This window comes from Pleurodeles waltl, chromosome 4_2, assembly GCF_031143425.1.
Source record: "Pleurodeles waltl isolate 20211129_DDA chromosome 4_2, aPleWal1.hap1.20221129, whole genome shotgun sequence".
In the NCBI taxonomy this organism is placed as follows: domain Eukaryota; kingdom Metazoa; phylum Chordata; class Amphibia; order Caudata; family Salamandridae; genus Pleurodeles; species Pleurodeles waltl.
In genome coordinates this window covers 336,980,944-337,003,897 of record NC_090443.1, presented here as the reverse complement: position 1 = coordinate 337,003,897, position 22,954 = coordinate 336,980,944, and the positions used below count along the sequence as shown (strand labels likewise).

The 22,954-nt window shown below is 43.8% G+C and overlaps 1 protein-coding gene across 1 annotated transcript; it reads left to right on the top strand.

Annotated features, from left to right (window-relative positions):
* The first annotated feature begins 8,006 nt into the window (after positions 1–8,006).
* Positions 8,007–22,608, top strand: ELFN2 (extracellular leucine rich repeat and fibronectin type III domain containing 2). The gene has a single exon (XM_069231370.1). It carries the CDS (start codon positions 9,071–9,073, stop codon positions 11,429–11,431), a length of 2,361 nt encoding a protein of 786 aa, XP_069087471.1. The 5' UTR covers positions 8,007–9,070; the 3' UTR covers positions 11,432–22,608.
* Positions 22,609–22,954: the final 346 nt, after the last annotated feature.

Genomic DNA, 22,954 nt, shown 5'->3' with positions numbered 1-22,954 from the left:
GCTCGGTGGGTTTCTGTGTTGAAGGAGTAAAAGCTCATTACCTAAGTCGTACCCTTGTTAGTAATGATAATCAAGATTATAACACAAACACAAGAAAGGGCAACATGGAGCACAGTGGGGCACACTGAAACAAGAATGGAGATCATGCAAAAGCAGGGTTGGAATCAAGATCATAAACAGGACTGGAATATACAGAACTACGAAAACTGGAAACAAGACTGGAAATCTGCACACTAACTAGGACTGGACAATTTAATTCAGTCAGCACAGGTACACAGGGCAAGGAATTTACAAACACAAGACATTTCAGGAAGTTTGTAATCAGAACTAGGAACAAGGCAATTAAAGGAACAAAGAGGCAGGATAAACAAGAGACAAGTTGAGGGTGTTATCGGTAGGCAGATGATATTTTATTGCTTCTTTGGTTGTTTCATGTAGCCTTTTACGGCGTTTACATTGTATGTCTATTTTTGGTTACATAGATATAGAAGATTATTAGATTATTATGTTGCTGTTTCCAGTAAGTGTTTTAACCTGTGTCTCAGTATGTTACTGTGGCTGAGGGTCTTACCAAAACCTGGGTGCCACCTGGGTTATCTGGCGTGCTCTTGCCTGGTTTGTTGATATGCAAGATAATTTGTCACAGTGGGTAGTTGTGTGAGGGGAGTTGGATAGTTATTTAGTTTCTATAGCTATTTGGAAGGTCCACATAGAAGCAAACTGCATGGATCATTGAAAATTACTCAGTTACTAATCGAAGTAGCTGCATGGTTTGCCCGGGTGCAGCTTAACTGTATCAAGGAGATTTACGCAGCTCCCAGGGGAAGTAAAACCATGGTCCATAGGGCTGAAACTTTCCAAGGGCATAAGGAGTTCCTCAGCTAAGAAAAGTAAATTAAGGGCCCCCCAAAAAATACTCTTTGCCTATAATATGAAGATTTACTTAGTTCATAATACTGGCAAAAGTACCGACCGCTCGTGCAATTTATCAGAAATATATAGAGCTTCTTAGTTCATCAGAGAAGCAAAATCATTGTACATCCAGTCGCTATGTTTATAGGAAAAGTGCTCTTAAGGTCCACCCAGATGTGATTTATCTAGAATTAGAAGAATTGCTCAGATCCTAGTAAAGTATATATGAGATTGCCTAGTTGTGAACATCAAGGAACACAGAGTTACTTGCTTTCCGGGTCATGTTTGCGCAGTGTATACAGATATAGCTTGCACAAAACACTCATGTAGAAAGTTACTCAGATCCCAAATGGTTGTTTGGATGGCGCTTCCTGAACGGCATAGCAAGGAACATAGGGCCATATGTATCATTTCATCCACTAGCGATTATCTAATTGCAATTTTCTTTTTTTATTGGAATGTATAAAACTCCAGGAGTTTCATACTGCGATTCGCAAGGGCTCACAAATGGACCTACCTCATTATTATTCATGAGGTAGGTCGCAATTTGCAAGCCATTGCGAATGGCTACAATCACAGGGATGGTGGCCTGCTGGTGGGCTCTGCGACTGCTATTCAATGAAGCAATCTTTTTTTTTTTTTTTTTTAAATGCAGGCCGTTTTCCTTAAAGGAAAACAGGATGAGTTTAAAAATGAGAAATTAAACATTTTCTTTTCATTTTTTAAGAGTAGGCAGTGGGTCCGTTGGACCACTGCCTGCTCTTAAAATTTTTTTTCGCATGCATTCACAAAGGGGAAGGGTCCCTTGGGGACCCCTTCCCCTTTGCGAATGGGTTACCACCAGTTTTAACTTGGTGGTAACTGCAATTGTTTTGCGACCACATTCGCGACCACAGAACAATCCTACATACCTCTGCAATTCAGTACTAGGAAGGGACGCCCTTGACACGCCCCCTTCCTAATGCCAAATTGGTATGTAGTTGCAAATCCAATTTGCGATTCGGTAACAAGTTACTGAATCGCAAACTGGACGTGTTACATACCAAAATGCATTTTTGCGATCGCAAAAATGTTTGATACAGCTGGCCCATAGAGTTTCTAAATTCATACATGTATAATTGTGAGGAAAGTCTAATTTATAAGTCAAATTTTGTGGAGTTTAGCTTCTTATTTATAGATGTGTTTAAATATTAGATTTTTTTATCTTTTACATGAAGAGCACATATGATTTTTTGGTTTTGACAGAGACATATATTTTGTATTGTATTGTACTCTATTACAGTATTTGTATGGTTCTTATTACACCTATGTGACACACTGAAGAGCTTACACATGCAGATAGCATGTAACACCATGTAGGTGTCTTGGGGAGCTTGTTATCGTGCTTTGAGCATAAATGTGAAGTGGGAAGCATTTCCATGTCATGCGCAATATTCACCAAGGTGTGGCTATTGTGTTATGGGATGCAGTGCTTAGCTGGCTGGTGGGTGAGGATGTGCAAGTGATAAATACACATGTTTATAATTTGTGTCATTCTGATACCTCTGATTAGCTCTTCAGGTCCCTTTATTGTGTTGGTAGTTTACCTTTTATGTTCTGGATCCAATTTACTATTCTGGCTGTGGCACAAAGTCATCCACTCTGTGACCTTAGGGGCACATTCATATGTTTTGGTGCAAAACTGCACTAACGCAGTTTTGCACCTAAAGGTTTAGCACAAGCTTGCACCATTCCTGAGCACCAGCCGGGCACTATATTTATGGAATGGCGCAAGCCGGTGCAAAGGGTGGGCTAGCGTCTAATAAAATGATGTTAGTCGTGGGGCTGGTGGTATGGGAGAAGGGGATTTTGCACCAAAAAATTACGTTAGGCTGGTTAGAGTAAAAAAAAATGACTCTAACCAACCTAGCGTCATTTTCTGATTCAAAACCATCCATTCCATATGACTCCTGCTTAGAAAAGACAGGAGTCATGCCCCCCACACCAATGGCCAGCACAGGGGACCAGTGTCCCATGGGCATGGCCATTGCACCCTGTACCATGCAGGGGGGCCCAAGTTGGGCCCCCAATGGCACTTTAATTAAAAAAAAAATAATACTTACCTATACTTACCCTATTTACCTGGGATGGGGTCCCCGATCCTCCGGTATCCCTCTGGTGTGGGTGGGGGTGTTCCTGGGGCTTGAGGAGGGCACCTGTGGGCCCATTCCATTGTGCTTAACCATGGAAATGTATCCACAGGTCTCTTAACGCCTGGTCTGACCCACACATTAAATAATGGTGCAAAGCAAGCTTTGCACCATTATTTAGCCCCTCCTCCCAACCGTGCGTCATTTTAGCACGGGGATAAATATGGGGATATGGGGTTAGCACCATTTTTTAGATAAGAACGCCTACCTTGCATGTCATTGACGCAAGGTAAGTTCATGCATCTAAAAAACTGTGTAAATTCCAATATTTTGACGTTAGACGGGTCAAAATATAAATATGGAGTTAGTTTTGCACCGAATTTGCGTAAAACAATTACACAAATTTGGCGCAAATGGGGTATAAATATGCCCCTTAGAATCTATGAAAGGTAGTAGATATCAATAGAGAGCGATGGGGATCAGGGATCTTTCTGGATATATCATTGCCTTTATGAGATATCAAGTGAAGAGATATGCCAAGACGGACTTTATTATATGTGGTGGGGGGGATTTGAAATAGAACCTCCAAAGAAAAATAGACATGGTGGCCGAGACAAGTAAGGTATAAGGCGGGGATTACTTTATATAAAGTCGTTTTTTCTCTAGCTGCAATTCTGTGGTTATGACTGTATATAAACAGGATTATAACAGGGAATATCAAATCCCAAATATCGAGGGGACAAAATATCAGTACCACAATAATGAGGGCCAAATTATCAAAAGGCAAGTGCATAGAGAGAGGTAAGGATTTACTATTCTGAACTTAACATCTGCGTACCTTGAAGATATATAAATATCAACTAGGTATGTATACATGTAGTTAAGTAGAGAAAAGAATAGAAACGTACCTTTGGATTCTTTGTTCCTTGACATTGTAAGGATATTCCCAGCCTACACCTACAAGAGGTAAAATAAAATGCGAGAATGAAGCAGAGGAATATTATATGTATATGTGTGGCAACGTGGTTTTGTTTTCAACGTACATCTTTGAATTAATTTTATAGAGAGAACAACTTTTTAAATTTGAAATGTGCAGGATAAGATACATTAACAGTGGTACTATTTGTTAATTGAAAATGTCAACGAATACCCATGGTGATCTTTAAATGAAAAATGTGCTTAGCATTCCTATTGAGGGTGAAAGATCTCAAATAGAGATGAGAATAACACTGATATATTTTCAAAATGCTTGTGGACAGAAGGGGTGAGCGAAGAATTCCGCTCCGTCGGCGGAGTTCATGGAGTTTTGCCCACTCTGTACTATGCCCGGAGAACGGAGTTCCCAAAAAGTCTGCAAAGTAACATGGTGTGGAGTTTTTACTTTTGCGCGGTTCACCAATGTTAAGTTGGCGAGCAAGAGAAATCTCTATGTTGGTGAGTGAGATTTTTAAACATGGTCGCGTTGCGAAAGCTGCCCGTCGAGTAGAAAATCTACTTGAGAAGCAGATAGTTGTTGGCGCCCTCTGACGCTCTGCACGATGCAGTTCGGGATAAAAGGAGATAAGCTCCTCGCGCTGAAAATCAGCAAGGACAGCACAACTTACCCATTCACTGCTGCTCATGGAGCTCCGTGTAACACAGTGGAGTTTTTGCTGCACTTCATTGAGTTCTGCTTTGCAGAACTCCCCAAAAAGCCAAGGATATGTTCTCTCTCCCTGTGCAGCTGTCACAACTGCCATCACCTGATTTATGAACTGACCACATACCGTTATAATGACTTTCAGAGAGTCCTGTTTTTTTCAGTTAGCGGCTCTTAGCATCGTGGGACATCAAAGACCAACCTTATGATGGGAAAAATTATACTACTAGTCCAAGCATGCCTGTCATGCAAGCTGAAAAACAGTAACTGGCTGAAGTAAGTCTAATGAATTGTGAGAAAATTAGGAGTTGTGGCTACACTCAAGAGCTGGTGGAATAGATGTCCTCTGTACAATTCTGTGAGCTGGCATGGATTTGATTTGCACAAATCACATTTTCACATTCAGCAAGGTTAGATGTGGTTTGGATAAGTAGAAATAGCAGGTTGTCCCATGTCATGGGCACCGTACTCATTGTGCACAGGTATTCAAGCACACAAGACTGTAGATTCTTGCAGCTAAACATGTGGGTTCTTAATTTTGCAATTTTGTGAAATGGCTAATTTATTAATTGTTTTATTTCATTACGTCTCTATTAAAATTCTAGTTTTGCTAGAAAAGTCTTAAGCAAAATGTCTATTTGTGTGCTTTTTTCCAACAAAACCTTTTCTAAAAGGGTTTTCGATTTTGGCTGAAAGGAATGTAAAAATGACAATTTGCTTTTTTCTTCTCATGCAAAGCAATAACTTTTTCTCCTAATGGTCTTGAAACAAGTTGCACATTTCACAAAATGTGCACAGTTTTCCTTTACATTCACAAAATTTGCAGAAGCGAGAACTCTTACTGGTCACTTTACTTTACCAGTACAAACCTAGAACTGCAAATGCAAAGCAATTGGTTTTAAAGCCACAACTGGCTGGACAGCTCTTACCTGGAATTTGGCACCTTGGGAGTTCTGAGCAGGTTACAGTTTATTTCCTGAGCATGTGAGTGTGTAAAGGAAATAGTTTTATATAGCTGAATACCACTAACTAGATCCACTCTATGCACTCTCTGTTCAAGAGTTTGTGGACCATTAAAAGATGTTTTTACAGTTTCTTTCAGGTGGCAAGTGATTTACAACATTCAACTTTATTTTATTAGGGTTATCTATACCGCACATATTTATTCCCAGATATGTGAAGAGCTTGACATTTTAATCAAGAAGATGTAATTGCATGTATATAGCGCTTGCTACCTCTGATGAGGTGTTGAAAATATTTTTAGGGATTAGCACGCTACTTAAAAACTGATAGTGATCAGCCCAGTGATTACTCGCTACTGTTGGTTAATGGGATTAGTCTTGGGCTCCCAATGAAATCATTCAGTTAATTTACTCCAGTATATATGTGGTACATTAATGACCTAGGTTTGATAAATAATGGGGGTTTTGTGAGAAGCAAATGGCTGATGGAAAGAACAGATATATTGTAAGGTTGTAGAGATATGATTTAAAAGAAAGAGATTAAGGCAGCACGTGTGATTTTCTGTAGAGTATCAACTCAGGAGGCAGGGGGAAAGGTAGCGTCATTAAATAAATAAAGGAGGGAAAAATTTAAAGTTGAAGTCAAAGTAAATTTTTCATGGAGGGTTCTGGAAATATAGGTTTTACTGTAAAAATATGTGTCTTGTGGATGTGGTTACCGAGTGCATGCAAAAACAGTACAGAACTCAGTGTTTGGCCTTTAGGAGAAGATGACATTGTGCAGCACATTTCATAGTGTGACTCTATAATTGGAGAATCTATGAGCCACCTAGTTCTATCAGGGTGTGGAGTAGATTTTTGTCTGCAAAGTGGAAAGAGCTCCCTGTTTTGTCCCTAATGATATGAGGGATTGGTCAGGGAGTAGAAGAAAGTGAGCAATAGACACCTATTTGGTTGGTGATGGTGGCAAAGAGAGAGTGTCTTTCATTTCTTAAACTTTGAGCTTGGTTAGTAAGGGGATGCACCAACCCTACTAGGAACTGAGAGTGGGAACTTTAGTTTGCGTCATCGGAACGCTGTTTCGCATCTCAGGCTTTAATATGACAACCTAATGCATTTTAAGCATTGTATTCTTGGCTTGCTTCCATTGTTCTAATTAGACTAATAAACCAGATAAAAATGATTTGTAGGTTAAAAGCACAGGGCCCGGTGTCCATGATGACGTAGAGTGAGTTGGCCACTCTAAGGATCCCAATCCTTTATGGCATCTTGCTCTTGCACCAAGAAATATGTAGGTCACATCTGACTGCGAGCAAACTTCTTTTTCTTTTTGTGTGTCTCCTTCACGCTCACGCTCACGGCGGCCATCAGCTTGCTTATGTGAAACTCTTTTACTTTTCATTTTCCATTTATGTAGCAAGGAAAGTCCGGTTAGGAGTTTACAATACTAGTAGCTCTAATTCGAACAAATGCGAGACCCCTTGCATTGCAAATGCTTCTTGCCATTGTTTCTCAATTTTTCTTTTGTATAGGGGAACCGTTCAAGCCGCATTGCAGTGGTCAGGCTCTCTCGCTATGCACCATATTGCAGTGTTATCCAACCTTTTTACCGCCGCGGACCGGTAAATGTTTGATAATTTTTCCGTGGCCCGCTTGTCCCATTGTGTGACAAGTGGGCCACGGAAAAATTATCAAACATTTACCGCCCGCCACAGTTGGGCCGCCCGGTGCCGATTGATCCACGGACCGGCACCGGTCCGCGGCCCGGGGGTTGGGGAACACTGCATGGGGTTGGTCTGACAAAATTTGCCAGGGCTGTTTTGGGTTGCCAGTCCGACCCTTGTTGCAATCCTCCATTAAATTTGTTGCCGTGGCTGTCCAATCATTTTGCTTTAGGCCACTAGGGGTGCAAATGTCCGCCTGACTTCGGAGAGCTCGCATGTCTGAGCGTCGGCCTCTCTGTTGGGAGGTGCCTTAGTTCATGAGAGTGTCTGCCTTTATCTCTGTCTCTGATGTCTTGTGTGAAGAGCTTGGGGGCTGAGAGGAGGGTTAGAGAAAGCGTGACCGATAGACGGATGTTATGAGGGAGAGGCGTGCTCACAGGTGGCAGTGTCTCCATACAATCGCAGCATAGTCTTCCCGATGCATTCATCCCCCTGCAACGAACAAACGGCCATCTCATTCACCAGGCCCCCCACCGGAAGCCAGCAGCGCCCCCTCCTGCACTTTTGGTCCAGGCGGCGCCTGAGACGGCCCCTCGCCGGCCATCGTGGGCCCTGAACGGCCTTCTTTATCTCGCGCGCTCTTTTAATGCTCTATTCTGAATACTGACGTCTTCCTCTCCTTCTCTCCACAGATCGCGCTGACAGCTGCCGAGGTTGGGAGACAAAATGAGAAGCCCACGAGGAGAACCGTGTCCAAATGGAAGCACAAATTTAGAATAAGAACAGCAGAAGCTCACGGGTACCGTGCAACGACAAATAAACTCAAATCCGCACTTCAGCATCGGCAGAAACTCGCAGCTGTGCTTCGTCGTCAAAGGGGAAAAAAAATTGGTGTGCTTAAACCACTGGGGAAACTCAAAACTGCACCCCCAAAACCGCAGAATGCCACTGCTGTGCTTCAGCGACGGCATAAAATGACAGGTACTCTTCGAATACAAACGGAAGCTCACATCAGTGCTTCAAGGACAGACGAAACTTAAATCTATTCATCAACATTGGCAGAAGCTCTAAGGTCAGGTTCAGATGACCATCAAAACTCAGAGGTGTGCTTTCGATATTGCAGAGACTTACAGGCACGCTAAGACGACAGCAGCTCACATCAGTACTTGGAAGATTGCAAAAATTCACCGGAGCGCTTCAACGACAGCAGAAACGCAAAGATACACTTACAATGACAGCAGTAATTCACATGTTGTTTGATAGCAGCATAAACTGACAGGTGCTCACCAATACAGCAAAATCTCTCATCGGACTTTGGCAACAGCTTAAACTCACAGATGTGTTCAACGTCAACCGAAAATACGAGGTCTGCTTTGATAGCGCCAGAAACTCATAGGTGTCGTTCAGCAACAACACAAAGTCACGGTTTTCTGTGAGAATCCATCAGAGGGCTTCTGAGACAATTTTTTGGTATCACAAACTATCAAAATTCCACCAGTGTTTTATTTATTTTTATTTTCTGCTGCTGGTACTTAGCCACATTTGGGAATTTGTGGAAAAAAATGACTTTCAACACCTACACTGGGTTGCTCTGGCCGCTTTACTGACCACAGTGATGGAGGTGGTGAGGATTATGTGCTCAAGTCGCTACTGTTGCTACATCTGAGTTCTGTTCTTCCTTAGTGAGGGGAGGTGTGAGTCCACCCCAACCCTGCCAGTGTCTATTCTGGTGGTTGGACTGGGGTGGCTGGAGGGGGGACCTCCATGATGCTGCGCCTGGGAGTCTGTGTGGCAGCATGCTGCCTTTGCTTCCTCTTGCCTATCGGGGTCCAGGGGGACTGCTGGCTGATTGAGGGAGACAAGGGATACGTCTGGTTAGCCATATGCAGCCAGAACCAGCCCCCTTATGAGACCATTCCGCAGCACATCAACAGCACTGTGCACGACCTTCGGCTCAATGAGAACAAGCTCAAAGTAGTCATGTATGCCTCACTGGCCCGCTTCAGCAACTTGACAGATCTTAACCTTACGAAGAATGAAATTTCTTACATCGAGGAGGGGGCCTTCATGGGTCAGATCAACCTTCAAGTGTTGCAGCTGGGGTACAACAAGTTGAGCAACCTAACAGAGGGTGTGCTGCGTGGCCTATCCCGCCTGCAATTTCTCTTCGTACAGCACAATCTGATTGAGGTGGTGACCCCCAATGCCTTTGCTGAGTGCACCAACTTGATCAGCATTGACCTGTCCTCTAACAGACTCGCCAGACTGGACAGTGTGACCTTTGCCAGTTTGCCGGGGCTAATGGTGTGCGAGTTGGCAGGAAATCCCTTCCACTGCAACTGTGAGATCTATGGCTTCCTCACCTGGCTGGTGGTCTTCAACAATGTAACACGCAACTACGATCGTCTGCAGTGTGAAAGCCCACGGGAGTTTGGTGGCTACCCACTTCTGAGCCCGCGGCCCCACCACAACCGCAATGCCATCACAATCCTGCAGAATCTGTGCCAGCTCAATGGCATTCTGGATTTTGCACCTCGACTGCGTCCCACTCCTCTGACAAATGCACAAAGGGAACGTGACGAGGGTTCTGGATTCAGCCCTGATGATTTGCAGTCTATGGATCCCACTCCTGCCTCCACCACCAATGATTCATTTGTCCCAGCCATCCAGTTAGACCATGTAACTGTAACGTCTGCCACCCTTTTTGTGAATATCCCTTCACCTTACAGCAAGATGTATGTGCTCGTCCAGTACAACAACAGCTATGTATCGGATGTCATGACTTTGAAGAATAAGAAGGAGTACATTAGGCTGGATAAGCTGAGAGCACACACCAATTACTCCTTTTGTGTGGCCTCCATCCGCAACTCTAAACGCTACAACCATACCTGCCTCTCCTTCACCACAAGGGGACCCAGAACTGACGAGCCCCCTGCCACCACCTCTACAACCACCCACTACATAATGACTATTCTGGGCTGTTTGTTTGGCATGGTCATCATTCTAGGGATCGTTTACTACTGCTTGAGGAAGAGGAGGAAACAGGAGGAGAAACAGAAGTCCATTAGTGTGAAGAAGACCATATTGGAGATGAGGTATGGCTCAGACGTGGACACAAGCTCCATGGTTCATGCCTCCCAGAAGATGGGGGAGCACCCCATTCCTATCTCTCGCATGTCATCTATCCAACAGATGGGGAGTGAAAAAATGGCCCCCAATGAGACCCCAAAGGCAGCCAAGGGGAATTACATGGAGGTGCGTACAGGGGACGCCCTGAGCAGGTGCCAGCAGCGATCAGATGATGACTTCCATGAACTGGACAATGGGCAGGGATCAGCGGCCGAGATCTCCACCATCACCAAGGAGGTAGACAAGGTGAACCAGATCATCAACAACTGTATTGATGCCCTAAAGCTGGACACTGCTTCTTTCCTGGGGGCTGATTCTGATCTGGCATATGATTGCCAGTCGATCCCAGTCAGTGCCTCAGGCCAGCTGGAGCGACCCAGCTTCCTTTCACCAGCTGGTCTGCGCCCACTTCAGCGCCAACTGAGTGCTGATGCTGCCACTGTGGCAGCTAAGAAGCGTTGCAGCATCTCCTCCAGTGGTTCCATTAAGAGTGCACGGGTATTCAGCCTAGATGTGCCTGAGCCCTCTTTGAAGTCAGACTCCAAGTACATTGAGAAGGGGAGTCCCATCAACAGCCCTCTAGACCGCCGGCCTTTGGTCTCACCAGGGGGTGTCCACCACCTTGAAGTCAAGCCCTCCTACCATTGCAGTGAACACCGTCACTCCTTCCCAGCACTCTACTATGAGGAGAATGCGGATACGTTGAGCCAACGAGTTTCCTTCCTCAAGCCCCTCTCCCGCTCAAAGCGAGACTCTGCCTACTCCCAGCTTTCCCCCCGCCACCACTTCTCTGGGTACTCATCCAGTCCAGAATACTCATCGGAGAGCACCCACAAGATTTGGGAGCGCTTCAGGCCCTACAAGAAGCACCACAGGGAGGAGGTGTACATGGCTGCTGGCCATGCCCTGCGCAAGAAAGTCCAGTTTGCCAAGGATGAGGACCTGCACGACATTCTGGATTACTGGAAGGGTGTCTCCGCCCAACAGAAGCTGTGACTCTGTAGGCAGAGACTGAGACGTTTCTAATGTTTACAAAAATGGCATCCATGGATTTGTTTTAAGGGGGTGGGAAAGCACTAGGACATCTATTGCCAATTAGTTTCTTATTGGCTCCTTTCCAGGTGAGCTGCAGACACTGAGGCAAGTATTGGGATTTAGTCAAGTACGAGGTGACCAGGGGGGTTACTTATCTTGCAAGGGGTCTGGGGTTTGGACAATGTTTTTGATGTTTGTTTCTGAGCTGGTTAGGGATTTAGGACTTTGCTTAAGGTAAACTGCTGAGATTGATAAATACAAAAGAGGCCTGGCTGTGGTTGGAATTGTGTAGAAGTAAGAGTGTTGGTGAAGGCAAGGGCAAAAATAAGTTGACAAGAAAATGACTGACCTTCAATAGGCAAAGGAGTGGTAGTGACTTTACCAATGTCTTTGTGTGTGACCTTAGGTCAAGCCTGTACACGTCCCTGTGCCTCAGTCTAACTCAAGTTCTGCCATTGACTCTCTATGTGGTTAGGGAAGTCAGTTAATAATTTCTGTGCCATAACCTACCCCAGCTCTGGCATTGGCTCATGTGAGTTCACATGCAAATCCTTTCACACCCAATGCCTCACCACTAGCACAGCTCTTCCATTGACTTGCTGTGTGAACTTTTATTTTTCCGTTCCTCAGTATTCTCTCAGCTCTACCTCTGTCTCTGTATTTGACCTAATCAATACCACTTTTGAGTTAAACTCCTCCTTGCACCCCTCTTCCGCACTATCTCCCTGCCAATCCCAAATACATTAGAGGTCTTGTTGGATAAATATATGCCTTCAAAGGTGAAAAAAGCAGGGTCCTCATAACTGAGAAAGTGGATAACAACAATATGTAGTGGATGTCCAAATTGAGACTGGAGGTATAGGTAAATCATCTATCCCTTAATGTCTTGGATGCCTGAACAATCCCTGCCACAGACTACTACTCCTCACAAAGGCCAGTTAAAGAGTGCTTCCCAAAACCACTGGCTTCCCTAGAAACCCTCCCTCTAGAATAACTTCCAGACTATTTCCTATTAAATGCCTTACACACTTCCATGTGGGAGTAGGTAAGAGGAGACAGCCCATTGTGTTCTAGTTGCTGGCTAAGCTCCATTCAAAGACCCGCCTAACCCTACTCAACAGGAATCCAGAGCCCGCCATGGACCATGGAAGTCTAGAGGAATCTTTATTGCATTCTTCATGCTTAATGTGAAGACTGACAAAAAATATAGGATCACACTACACTGCACCCCTGTGCCACAGAAACATAGTTTAGTGAAGGTGCCCACAGGGAATCCCTCCAAGGAAAGTTTTCAAGTGTTTTCAATTGGAAAATATATTTGACTATCTGTAGTTTCATTGTAGGCATACTTGTGAGCAGGGTCAAGGATTCCCATTAGGACTCTGACTCTGTATTACACCAGAGTCTCCATGCCAAGACAGTTCTCTGCATGAGCTCTTAAGGTCCTCCTTCTAGACATGCCTGATCTTTGGGAAGTTCCTGTGTAGATTCCCACTGCAGTAGAGTTAATCCCCAAAGACTTTGCAAGGACTGCTGCCATGCCATTGCTTCTGGGGTGTTTGTATGGCTTTTGATCTCTAAGGGGTCACTCCACAGAGTGATCCCCGTACATTAACTCTAAACCTTTGGAATTTCCAGTGCTCATGATATCACTGTGCTAGAAGGTCCCAAGGACTTTCTGTTATGTTTTCTAGAATTCATGTCTGATAAAGTGAAAATGGGGCAAAGAACGACATGCCATGCAGAACAGCCAGGTATATACTATACATAGCTTTTAGGAAGGGCAAAGCCAACCACCACTGGACTAGGTAGGATTCCTCTTCACTGGACTATTAGAGAGTGGACCTTTACCAGAGAGTAACGCCCCCCTTATTCAACCTCACCAAGTGTCACGTACTGCTTGTCCACTCTCTCCTCCTCCTGAAACCACTATCCATGCTCTCCCCAAATTCCTTTTCTGTTTGGGACCTCATGGCCTTGCAGACCCATTGCTCTGAAGACTTGAAAAATATAAGTGTGATGAGAAGTATTTATTTAAAGGTAATTGGGTTTATTGAAAGGAGTTGACTGGAAACTCATCTATACTTTTGGAGACCCTTCAGAAAAGGGAAAAAATTGAAAAGCTTAGAAGGGGTCATGGCCATCCTGTGCTTCCTGGAACCTGGATCATATTGCAACTTGCCATGGAGGAGGGTGCTGATGCTCCCAAAAAAGGCAAAGAGGGGGGGATTTGTGTAGGAGGAACGGGTTAACATAAAGCATGCTTTATATTTTGTAAGTGAGATTTCTATGCTTTGGGAGTGAGTGTTTTTTTTAAGGTGGAGGTGGGGATATGAACTGTGTATCTGTGTGTCTAGGGGTCAGGAAGGGAACTATAAAGATGACATTCATAGGGCTTACTCCGAATGGCCAGTGTGACTCTGGGAGGAGGCTGCAATGGTTAAAACACCTGTTTTTGCCGATGTAAGACTATTGTTAATTTTTTTGTTGACAAATGCCTCAGGTAAAGTTTTCGTTTCCTACAGGGTGACTAATACTCAAATACCTATGGCACATACAAAATAACTGAAAGATGTATATTACCAACATGCTCAGAGCAAAGCCTCTCTCTATAGCAGGGTTTCCCACCTTTCAACCCTTTCAAATTCCTGACTGGGTAAACAATGACGTATAATCCCTCACATCCTGTAGCTGAGAAATCAATCCTCTGCTAACCTAGAAAACAAAAGACATCTTGGATCCATTTGCCACTTCACTTCCTTCTACATCACGATTAGATTACCATTTCCCAGTGGCAAATAAGGAACACTGCGTTATGGTATATTACTAGCATCGCAGAGCAGGAACTGTGCAGAAATTCCTTCCTTTTCTTCACCAGAATGTTTAACACTTTATTTCCTCCAAGATCCAGAAACCTACCAAAAGCAGAAAACTGAGGTACAGGCAAAATGCTTGACAGTATGGACCTTTTACGCATATCTTCTCCTTTCCAGTCATTCATTAGGACATTGCGTCCCCAGTTATAATGGAGCATGGGAAACCTGAAAACCTTTCATGATGTTCCCCTCCACTCTTCCAGAGACACCTCAGAACATTATTGCCTTACACAAACAAGAACATGCCCAATGCCTGAAGTCATCCATTTTGACCCCTTTCCTCACACTGTGGTTCAGAGAACTACCATTTCAAGCATAGAAGACCATACCCAATCACTAAAGCCTCCCATACCTACCTCCTCTTTAAAATCTGTGGTTCAAAAGACTACCATCCGAATTATAGTAGGCTAAGTCCAATGTCCAGACCCTTCCACATCTGTGTTTTCACTTCCACCTCCGACTCAGAACACCACCGCCCTTTACCCCATACTAGGTATGCTATGCTGCATCTCTGGAGTCTTCCACTCCTTCTCCTCTCTTCCACCAGTGATTCAGAACATCATTCCAAACATGGAAGACGTTGCATAACGTCCAGAGCCTTTCATGTCTGCTTCTTTCCTTCCTAATAAGTCCCAGAATACCATCTTCTAACACCAAATATGGAAAGCCATACCCACAAACTAGAACGTTCAAGTTTACCTCCTTTGTTAGAATGACTATTCAGAACACAGCCGCACAAAGCCCACGTTCAGAGCCACCTTTAATGACTCTCTGAGCCATGTCCTCATTTCTTTGAGTGATTTTGCATTAACCACCTCAGATAGATGTGTGGCCTACTGGTCATATTCTCAGATTGCTTTAAACCTGCATGACTCCCACTACTGCGCTTCTTACAATCGGCTTCTACTTCTGCCATCCAAGTGAAAATTTCCCTCCATTTGGCTCCATCTCAAGAGACCCACTCACAAACTTTCTTATCTGCACATTTAGGTTGGTAGTCCACCCACCACTTTTGTCAATTAGCTCTCAAGAAATGTATAGATGTGTAAGCACTTATGAAGCACTTTGCTTCTTCCTCTAAGGTAAACAACAGAAGGACAGCTATGAATCCCGAATCCTTGTTTATGATGGCCATGCCAGGAACAGATACAGTGAAGAAAGACGTGACCGAGCCATAACACAGCAAATATAGAAATATTAAGAACCAACTCACGGGGCCATGATCGCATACAGTTAATCCAGAGCCTTTTCTTCTTTCCCTTTTTTCCTCCTTCCCCACTTCTAACTAGTCCAATGAACCCTCTTCCCCAGACTCAGTTTAATATTTGGGGTCAGCCATCTTATCTTTCTCCTTCTTCTCTTTCCTGATAACTGTTCATAAACACCCCATTCTCACTTAGGCGAGCCTAGTCAGTCTCTGCCTTTGGTATCTGGAAAGACCACTGATGCCCATGTGGCCCAAGAAGGCAGGATCTGAACTGAACTTTATCCTCAGAAACCTGGAAGCTTGTGTGACCATTTCCCCTCACCCTTCTTCACTCTGAAGACATAATGCAGCCTGATAAAACTATGAATGACTACCTGCCTCAGACGTTTGGAAGCTTCCATGCTTTGAAATCAAGAGAAAGCACAACTTAGTCGTAACAGCCTGATTGTACAGTGTGTTCATTGTATTGGTGCTTGGCGTGAAGATGAACAAGCGTCTTGCTCTTGGACGCTCCTTTGAAAGAGTCTTCTTTCCAAATATCCAAACTGAAAGAAACAAAAACCATTTAACAGGTAAAAACAGGATAGATCTTTTCCCAAGGAGGTGGGTGGTGAAAGGGAATTTAAGAGCCTGGCAGTGGGTGCTAACACCTCAACCCCGGCTGTTTGTGTTCAGAAATCTGAAAGAAAATGCAGAATTCGGAAACTCACAATCTTTTTAATTTTCTGATCCTCACTCTAACATCTGCCGACAGCCTATGCTTTCTCTATGGCATGTTGTGTGGTGGTCCTGTTCCCTGGGGGAAGTTGTGCTCATAGCCTGAAGGAGTTATGCTGAGTGTCCTGCATTCTGTGGGTAGGAGGGGAGAGTCGTAAGTTTGGTTCCCCCTGGAGAGTTGATAGTGGTCTAGTACTCAGGGAATTTGTGCTGAAGATCAGAATCTCAAGAAAGTTCCATCTTTCTGAGGATGTGTTTGTTGGAGGTCTGACTCTTCCAACGAAGTTGTATTCGTAGTCTATTTTTATGCAAGGAGTCTGATTCTCCAGCGATGATGTGTTGGTAATCTGTCTCTCTACAAGGGAAACTGTGCTACTTATTTAGATCTGTAACATATGGTTTCAGGGACAGTTCAGGATCACAGTGGGAGAAAGCTGTTGGTGGTTACTCTGCATGAGAAGTTACCATAAATATTCTCACATTTAGAAATCTGGATATTCTTTGGATATTCTGGCTTTTAATATATACATATGCTGGTTGTTCAGACTATGTGCATAGATTTATAAGAGTTCCTTACAGTATTATAGATTCATCTTGTTGATTGGGCTACCCCCAGTTAGACTTCTGCCAGTGGTCGAGTCCTTCATGTGGTGTCTGTTGAAACTTCATCTGTTTAGTTGGGTGTGGAGGAGTGTTGACTTGATTTCAACTCTGAATGACTTATTTTGATTAAGTGGGTCATCATGGCTTGTTCTTTTCAGAGACCAGTTCTCCAGAAAGAGTTCTGTTGGATGTATAGCCTTTTTATGAGTTTTGTTGGTGTCCTGACTTCCACATTTAGTTGATAGTGCAGTCGTACAGAGATCTTGATACCCATCCATTCATTATAGGTAGTTGTATTATGTACCTAGCAGTGTATGTGGAAATTTACTGGGCTTGCTTTCTCTAAATTAAGATGTGTTGACGGACCAGCTCTTTGTGGAGAGTTGTATTTGTTGATTCCTCTATGTAAGGAGTTGAGCTCTAGTCTGCAGAGGCTACTGATAGTGTAACAGGTGCCACAGCACTGGGGACAGTGAGGATCCTATTGCTCACCAACCAAATCCGTTTTTTATTACTTAACCATGGGATGGGACCTATTCCCCTTGCTTTTCTTAGAACTAGTGGCATCCTTGCTATGCCCCTAGTTCAGGCTAAGGGGATTTAATTTTGGATTTCACAGAAACTTTGGATCTGATTTAGAGTTTGAAGGGCACAGGACTCTTCCACTAGTGTGATGAGTACCTTGTCTAACAAAGTGATGGCCCGCTAACTCTATGCTGAGCCTGGCAGATTGTTATGTTTCTGACAGCGGCACGCGCAATGGCCCAATGGAGTTGGGAACATTGGGGTAGGTGCTTCAGACCATCTGCCCTATTTAAAGCAGATGGTCTGAGGAACTTGTTTTTCATTTTTGTCTGAAAAACATAAAAATGACTCACACAATGTCAGAGTCATTAGTTTTTTGTTTTTCAAAACTCCAGCTTCGCAAGTTTGTTTTTAAAAAACAAGAAAGTTTGCTAAGAGGCTCAATAAAACACGGCTGTTAATCAGAAAACTTCCAGTACCTTCAGAGGAGCTGCCATGGTATCGGGCCCTCTAAAGGCACAGAGATCTCTGCAGGCCCTGCCGAGATCTTAACATATAGTGGTCAGATTTCCAGCCTCAGTAAGTACTTATGACACCCTGATGGGCGAACGGCTGGCCACATCCTCCAAATCTGACCCTTACTCTGGGGATCCAGCTTTATGTGGTGAATTGTACTGGAAATCTTGTTCTCTGGGAGACCTGATGTTGGTGTTGCAACTCCCTGTGAGGAGCAATTATGAAGGACTTGCTTTATGTGGAGTATTGGGTTTGGGGTCCATTTGTGTGTGTTTCTGTTTTGTTGAAGGTGCAGCCCTTTGGAGGGACCTCTGCTGAGGGTCAGAGTCTTCTCTGTTTTATAGGGGTGATCTAGAGATTCGAAGGAAATCTAGCAGTGTGTTACAAGGAATAATCTCCCCCCTTGGGACAGGGCATATGGTCTTGTTCTCCCTTCTCCTCAATCTGCCATTCTCCGAATTCTCACTCTTTTCTCTCAGTTTTGTCACTCAGTGGCTGTCACATCCACACCACTGATTCCTAGGCTCTGGGGATGGAGGTGTCAAGGTTGCGGGGTGAGGGATGAGAAGGTGTGGGTCGTGTAAGAGTTGCTGCATGGACACAGACTTGGCTGCAGGAAGAGGGGTCCGCAGCTGTCTGTTTTTTTATGGGAATAGGTCGATCGCCAGAGAACATGGAGTTCTATTTTGCATGGAGTTTAATGTATTTTTTAAAGCAAAAAGATAAAAAGGAAAGAAAAATGAAAAAAAAAAACAAGAACTGCGGAAACCACCATCTTGATTTGATTCTGTGAGAATATCCAACCTTGTTCTTCCGAAGAGTCTCCAGAATCCCATGGGAAGGTCAAAGGGGAATCTGGGGAGAGACGCACTGACTGAGGGCAGCATCTACAAAATATGTTCCTTTAAAAAACATGTTTCTGATTGTTACTTTCATTCTCTTCTTTACCTTCACGATTTGAAGTATTCTTTTATTTTTCTGTTTCTCTCGCTTCTCGCTCTTCATGTTTTGTTTAATTTTATATCTTTCTTGTTTTTTTATTAATGTTCTACTTCCTAGCACTTTCTTTCACTTGTTCGTTTCCTTTTCTGTTTTTATCCTCTTATTGCCAAAATGTTCTCAATCTTTGATATTTGTTTCTCTTTTTTTTCGATTTTTGCCTCCTGTTCCAATGTATCTTATATTACTTAAGCCTCTCTTTTCTAGCTTTCCTATTTCTCCCCTCGTGTCCTTTTTCCTTGTGTCTCTCTTTCTCCTTACATATTCTCCCCACTGATTGTCTCTCTCCTTATACCTCACATCCGGTGTCTTAAGTCAAGTGTGCTGATTCACTACCTCGCACAGATAGACAAAGAGAAACACAATGAACAGGGCATGCAGTTGTGGCTGGTGTCTGGGACAAGTGTTGGGGGGAGGGAATGGAGACACACAGAAAAAAACAAAAAACGTACCTGCTGCATCCCCTGCATCCAAATTCGAATCGCCGCTCCAGTGAAAGCACAGGCTCCCAGCTTGCCCTGCAGCCAATCCTAATGTTGCTCTCATGCCGCTGGCAGCCTGAAAGCACCATCAGGATTGGCAGGAGTGCCCTAGTTTTGCGCTCCCAAGCAGACTTGAAGCCTGTGCCTGTGGCTCCAACCCACCAACACAGTCCCGGGTTGGAGAGAGCTCAGTGCCCATGTGTGTTTGCCTGTCCTAAGACTGTCGACCAAACTCACATCCACAATGAGGGAAGTGCATACCACTCCCCTCCATGGCTGTCATCCATCATGGCCCCGTCTCCTTGAAAAATAAAGCAATAATAAACAAAGTTTTTATTGCTTTATTTTTCAAGTTTTGAAGCTGCTGCTGCTGGTGGATGGGGGAGCGACACTCTTCTGATATAGCGAAGGAGCAACCGCTGAGGGTATGCAATGTTGCAAAAGATTTTCCTCCACAATGTTGTGATTTTTTAAAACTTTAAAACTTTTCTGAACTTCAACGCTTGAGTCAGTCTGCTCCCTGCCCTCCTTCAGACATCAGCCTTTGCTTTTTATACTGCTCAGATCTTCCATAGGTTAGATGGCAATGAAGATGCTGCTGCCAACTGGACCTGGGTACAATTTCCATTATGCTGATGTAATCTTTCAAGATTCTGCATTACGCTTCTTACATGAAATCCTCAAAATTTTGCCATAATACCACCTGTCATAATGACAAATTGTCATGCCGAAGCATGGGAACAAAACGATTACCAGAGTGCAAGCGGATGTTGTTCCCGCTATGTATGCTTTTTGCACTTTTTTAGCGCAAAATGTGCCCTTGCTTCCAAAATAGACACAAGGATGCAGTTCACGCTAAAATATATCGTTAAATGGTGGTTTTGCTTTTCTCATAATTTCAAATAATTTTTGTGTATTTTCACTTAATTATGCATGAGTGAATTATGCGAATTTCACACACCCCTACTGCCAGCTAGTTCTGCCAGTGTGTGGCTGCCTCAGCCTGGTGATTGGGTTAAACCTTACCTCAAGCAAAACTGAGGTCCTGACCTTGTAGGGTTCACAGACAGAAAGAACACTAAAACTGTCTACTATTTAGATGGCACCTGTTTGGCCAATGTCTGTCTAATCGGCACCGTCCCTAGTTATATTGGTACGGAATGCCCAGCACTGCAGGCTTTCTAAATTATTATTCTATCTGGAAATTTTAAAGAAAATATAGCTTTGTAACCTAAGGGTGAGCGTAATATGGTATTGAATGATGCAATTTCCTCACAATTGGATTGCGGCCATATAAACTACAATCTCAGACATCGGCAACTGGGCTGGCTCCGAAGCAGAGACTACACTGGTTTTGGGATGTAGCAAACAAAATAATGTCTTCGATTATGTTCAAACCTTTCCCTGGTTTCCTTTTAAATAAGCATTGGCAAAGCTAACACTTCTGGCTTCCACTGAATAAAGAGCTCTAGCAGACTTACCTGGGAGAGCAGGAGTGCCACCTTCAGCAGGAGCGGGCTGAGTGTGTGGAGTTAGTGGTCTGTGAGTCTCCAGTATAAGGGCCCTGCCAGGATTAAAAAAGTTGCTTCTGCTGCTGAAAGTCCTGCGCTGGCTGTGCATGCAGTATGGAACTACTTTGTCACATCAACAAAGCCATAATGTAAGGTCAATGGCACAATGTGACCATCTGTGAAATGCGGCAGCTCTGTGTTGTTGACATGAACTTTCACACCAGGTAAAGCTGTCTGTAGCCAGATGCTGACAAGGGGCTTGATTTGGAAACCCCTATGTTTGGGTTGGTCCAGTAGGACCATTTGTGCCCCTATGATGACTGCTGTCAGATGCAATTGGTCACTGGGCACATACCATCCAGTACTAAGGGGCATATTTAGAAGAAACTGGTGCATCAGTGCTGATGCGTCACTATTTTTTGTGTCGCCCCTGCCCCATCTAATGACACCATGAGTGCGCTGTATTTACGATACAGCGCACCATGGTGCATGTTAGACCAATAGCGTCAACATTTTTGATGCTATTGTGGTGCTTTGCTGCACTAGCACAAACAATTTTGACACTAGTGCTGCAAAGTGGAAGGAGGCCCTTTGATTAAACTGGGTGTGTCACTTCGATGCCTGCTTTGAGCAGGCATTAAAAATTATGCCAAAAATGGCGCAGTGAAATCTTTTAGATTTCACTGTGCCATTTTTGCCGGCCTCCTAACGCTGGAACGCCCCTCTTGCATACATTCCGCCTGACGCAGGCATAATGTGGTCAAGGGGCTGCAAAGTGGCGCAATGTGTGTATTGCACCATTTTGTAAATATGGTGCTGTGAAAATTGCCTCCTTCAGCCACATTAGCATAAAAAAAATTACGTTAGTGTGGCGCGGGGAGGCGCTAGGGCTTTGTAAATCTGTCCTCAAGAGTTTTAATGCAAGACGAGAGAATCCTCTATCCGAATTTTTGACTATACATTGTAAAAATCGTTACCTTTATCAATAAGATTTTCACTGGATGACCATGTTTTTATTAAGCTTTAAACCCCTGGCTTTTCAATCACCCTTACATCTATTTTTCGGTGCAGCATGTCTTTACACGCAGGCACTCACTCACAGCCTATCAGGCCATGCAATTATCTGCCACTCGTGCACACGCAGCTGCCTATCTCTTCTTTACAGATCCATCCACCACATTTATCTCTGTACCTCGTCTGTTCTCTCATTTGTTTCCTCAACTGTATCCCACCTGCCCCCTCTGCCTACGACTCCGTCTGTTGCCCAAACCTTTCTGTCCTGTTTTCTACTGGTCTCATCCCTGCCTAATCTCTGTAGCCCCTCTCTGTTCTGCTTCAGCTTTTCTTTTCCCTTCTTCCCCGTCTATACCTGCATTTCTCTCTTGTCCCCTACTTTCAGTCTTGTTCCTCTCCTCCATTGATCCTCCTGAGATTCCACCAGCTGGTTAGATGACGATGCTGATTTATTGGTTGGTGCGCCCCACAGGCTGTGCACTCCCAGCCCTCACCCCATGACTCTCTCGGACTCAGCACTTTGAATGAGGGAGACACACTTTTTACATGTCTTCTCTTGGTTTTGGGGCGCTGGCTTCTTTTTCCTGCCAGAGCCCCACTCATTTTGATTGGAATGGCACAAAAATGATCAGTTCATAAAAGAACCCCGGATGGAAGAAAAGTGATTTCTATATTTGCAATAAATTTCTTATGAAAGAAAATTTCGAGTTTGAGCATGATTTATTCTGGACTCTCCCTTCCTGTTGCTCTTGGTAAGGGCCTGGTTACGGTTACGTATATTAAGCCTTTTCATCACATATGTATAATGATATATTTTTTATGCCTCAAGTGTGTCATGATGCCACTTTTCATATATTTTTTTGGTTTGAATCTGTTTTTATTTATTTTTGCGTTTAAGACACATACAGTGTATTGTGTGATATTCTGATTGTTACAGAAATAAAACCTGTGCGTGATACATTAACAGGAAGTAACAACGTGTTACATTGGAAAGTCATGCAAAGGACATACTCTTTGCACAATACGTTATATAA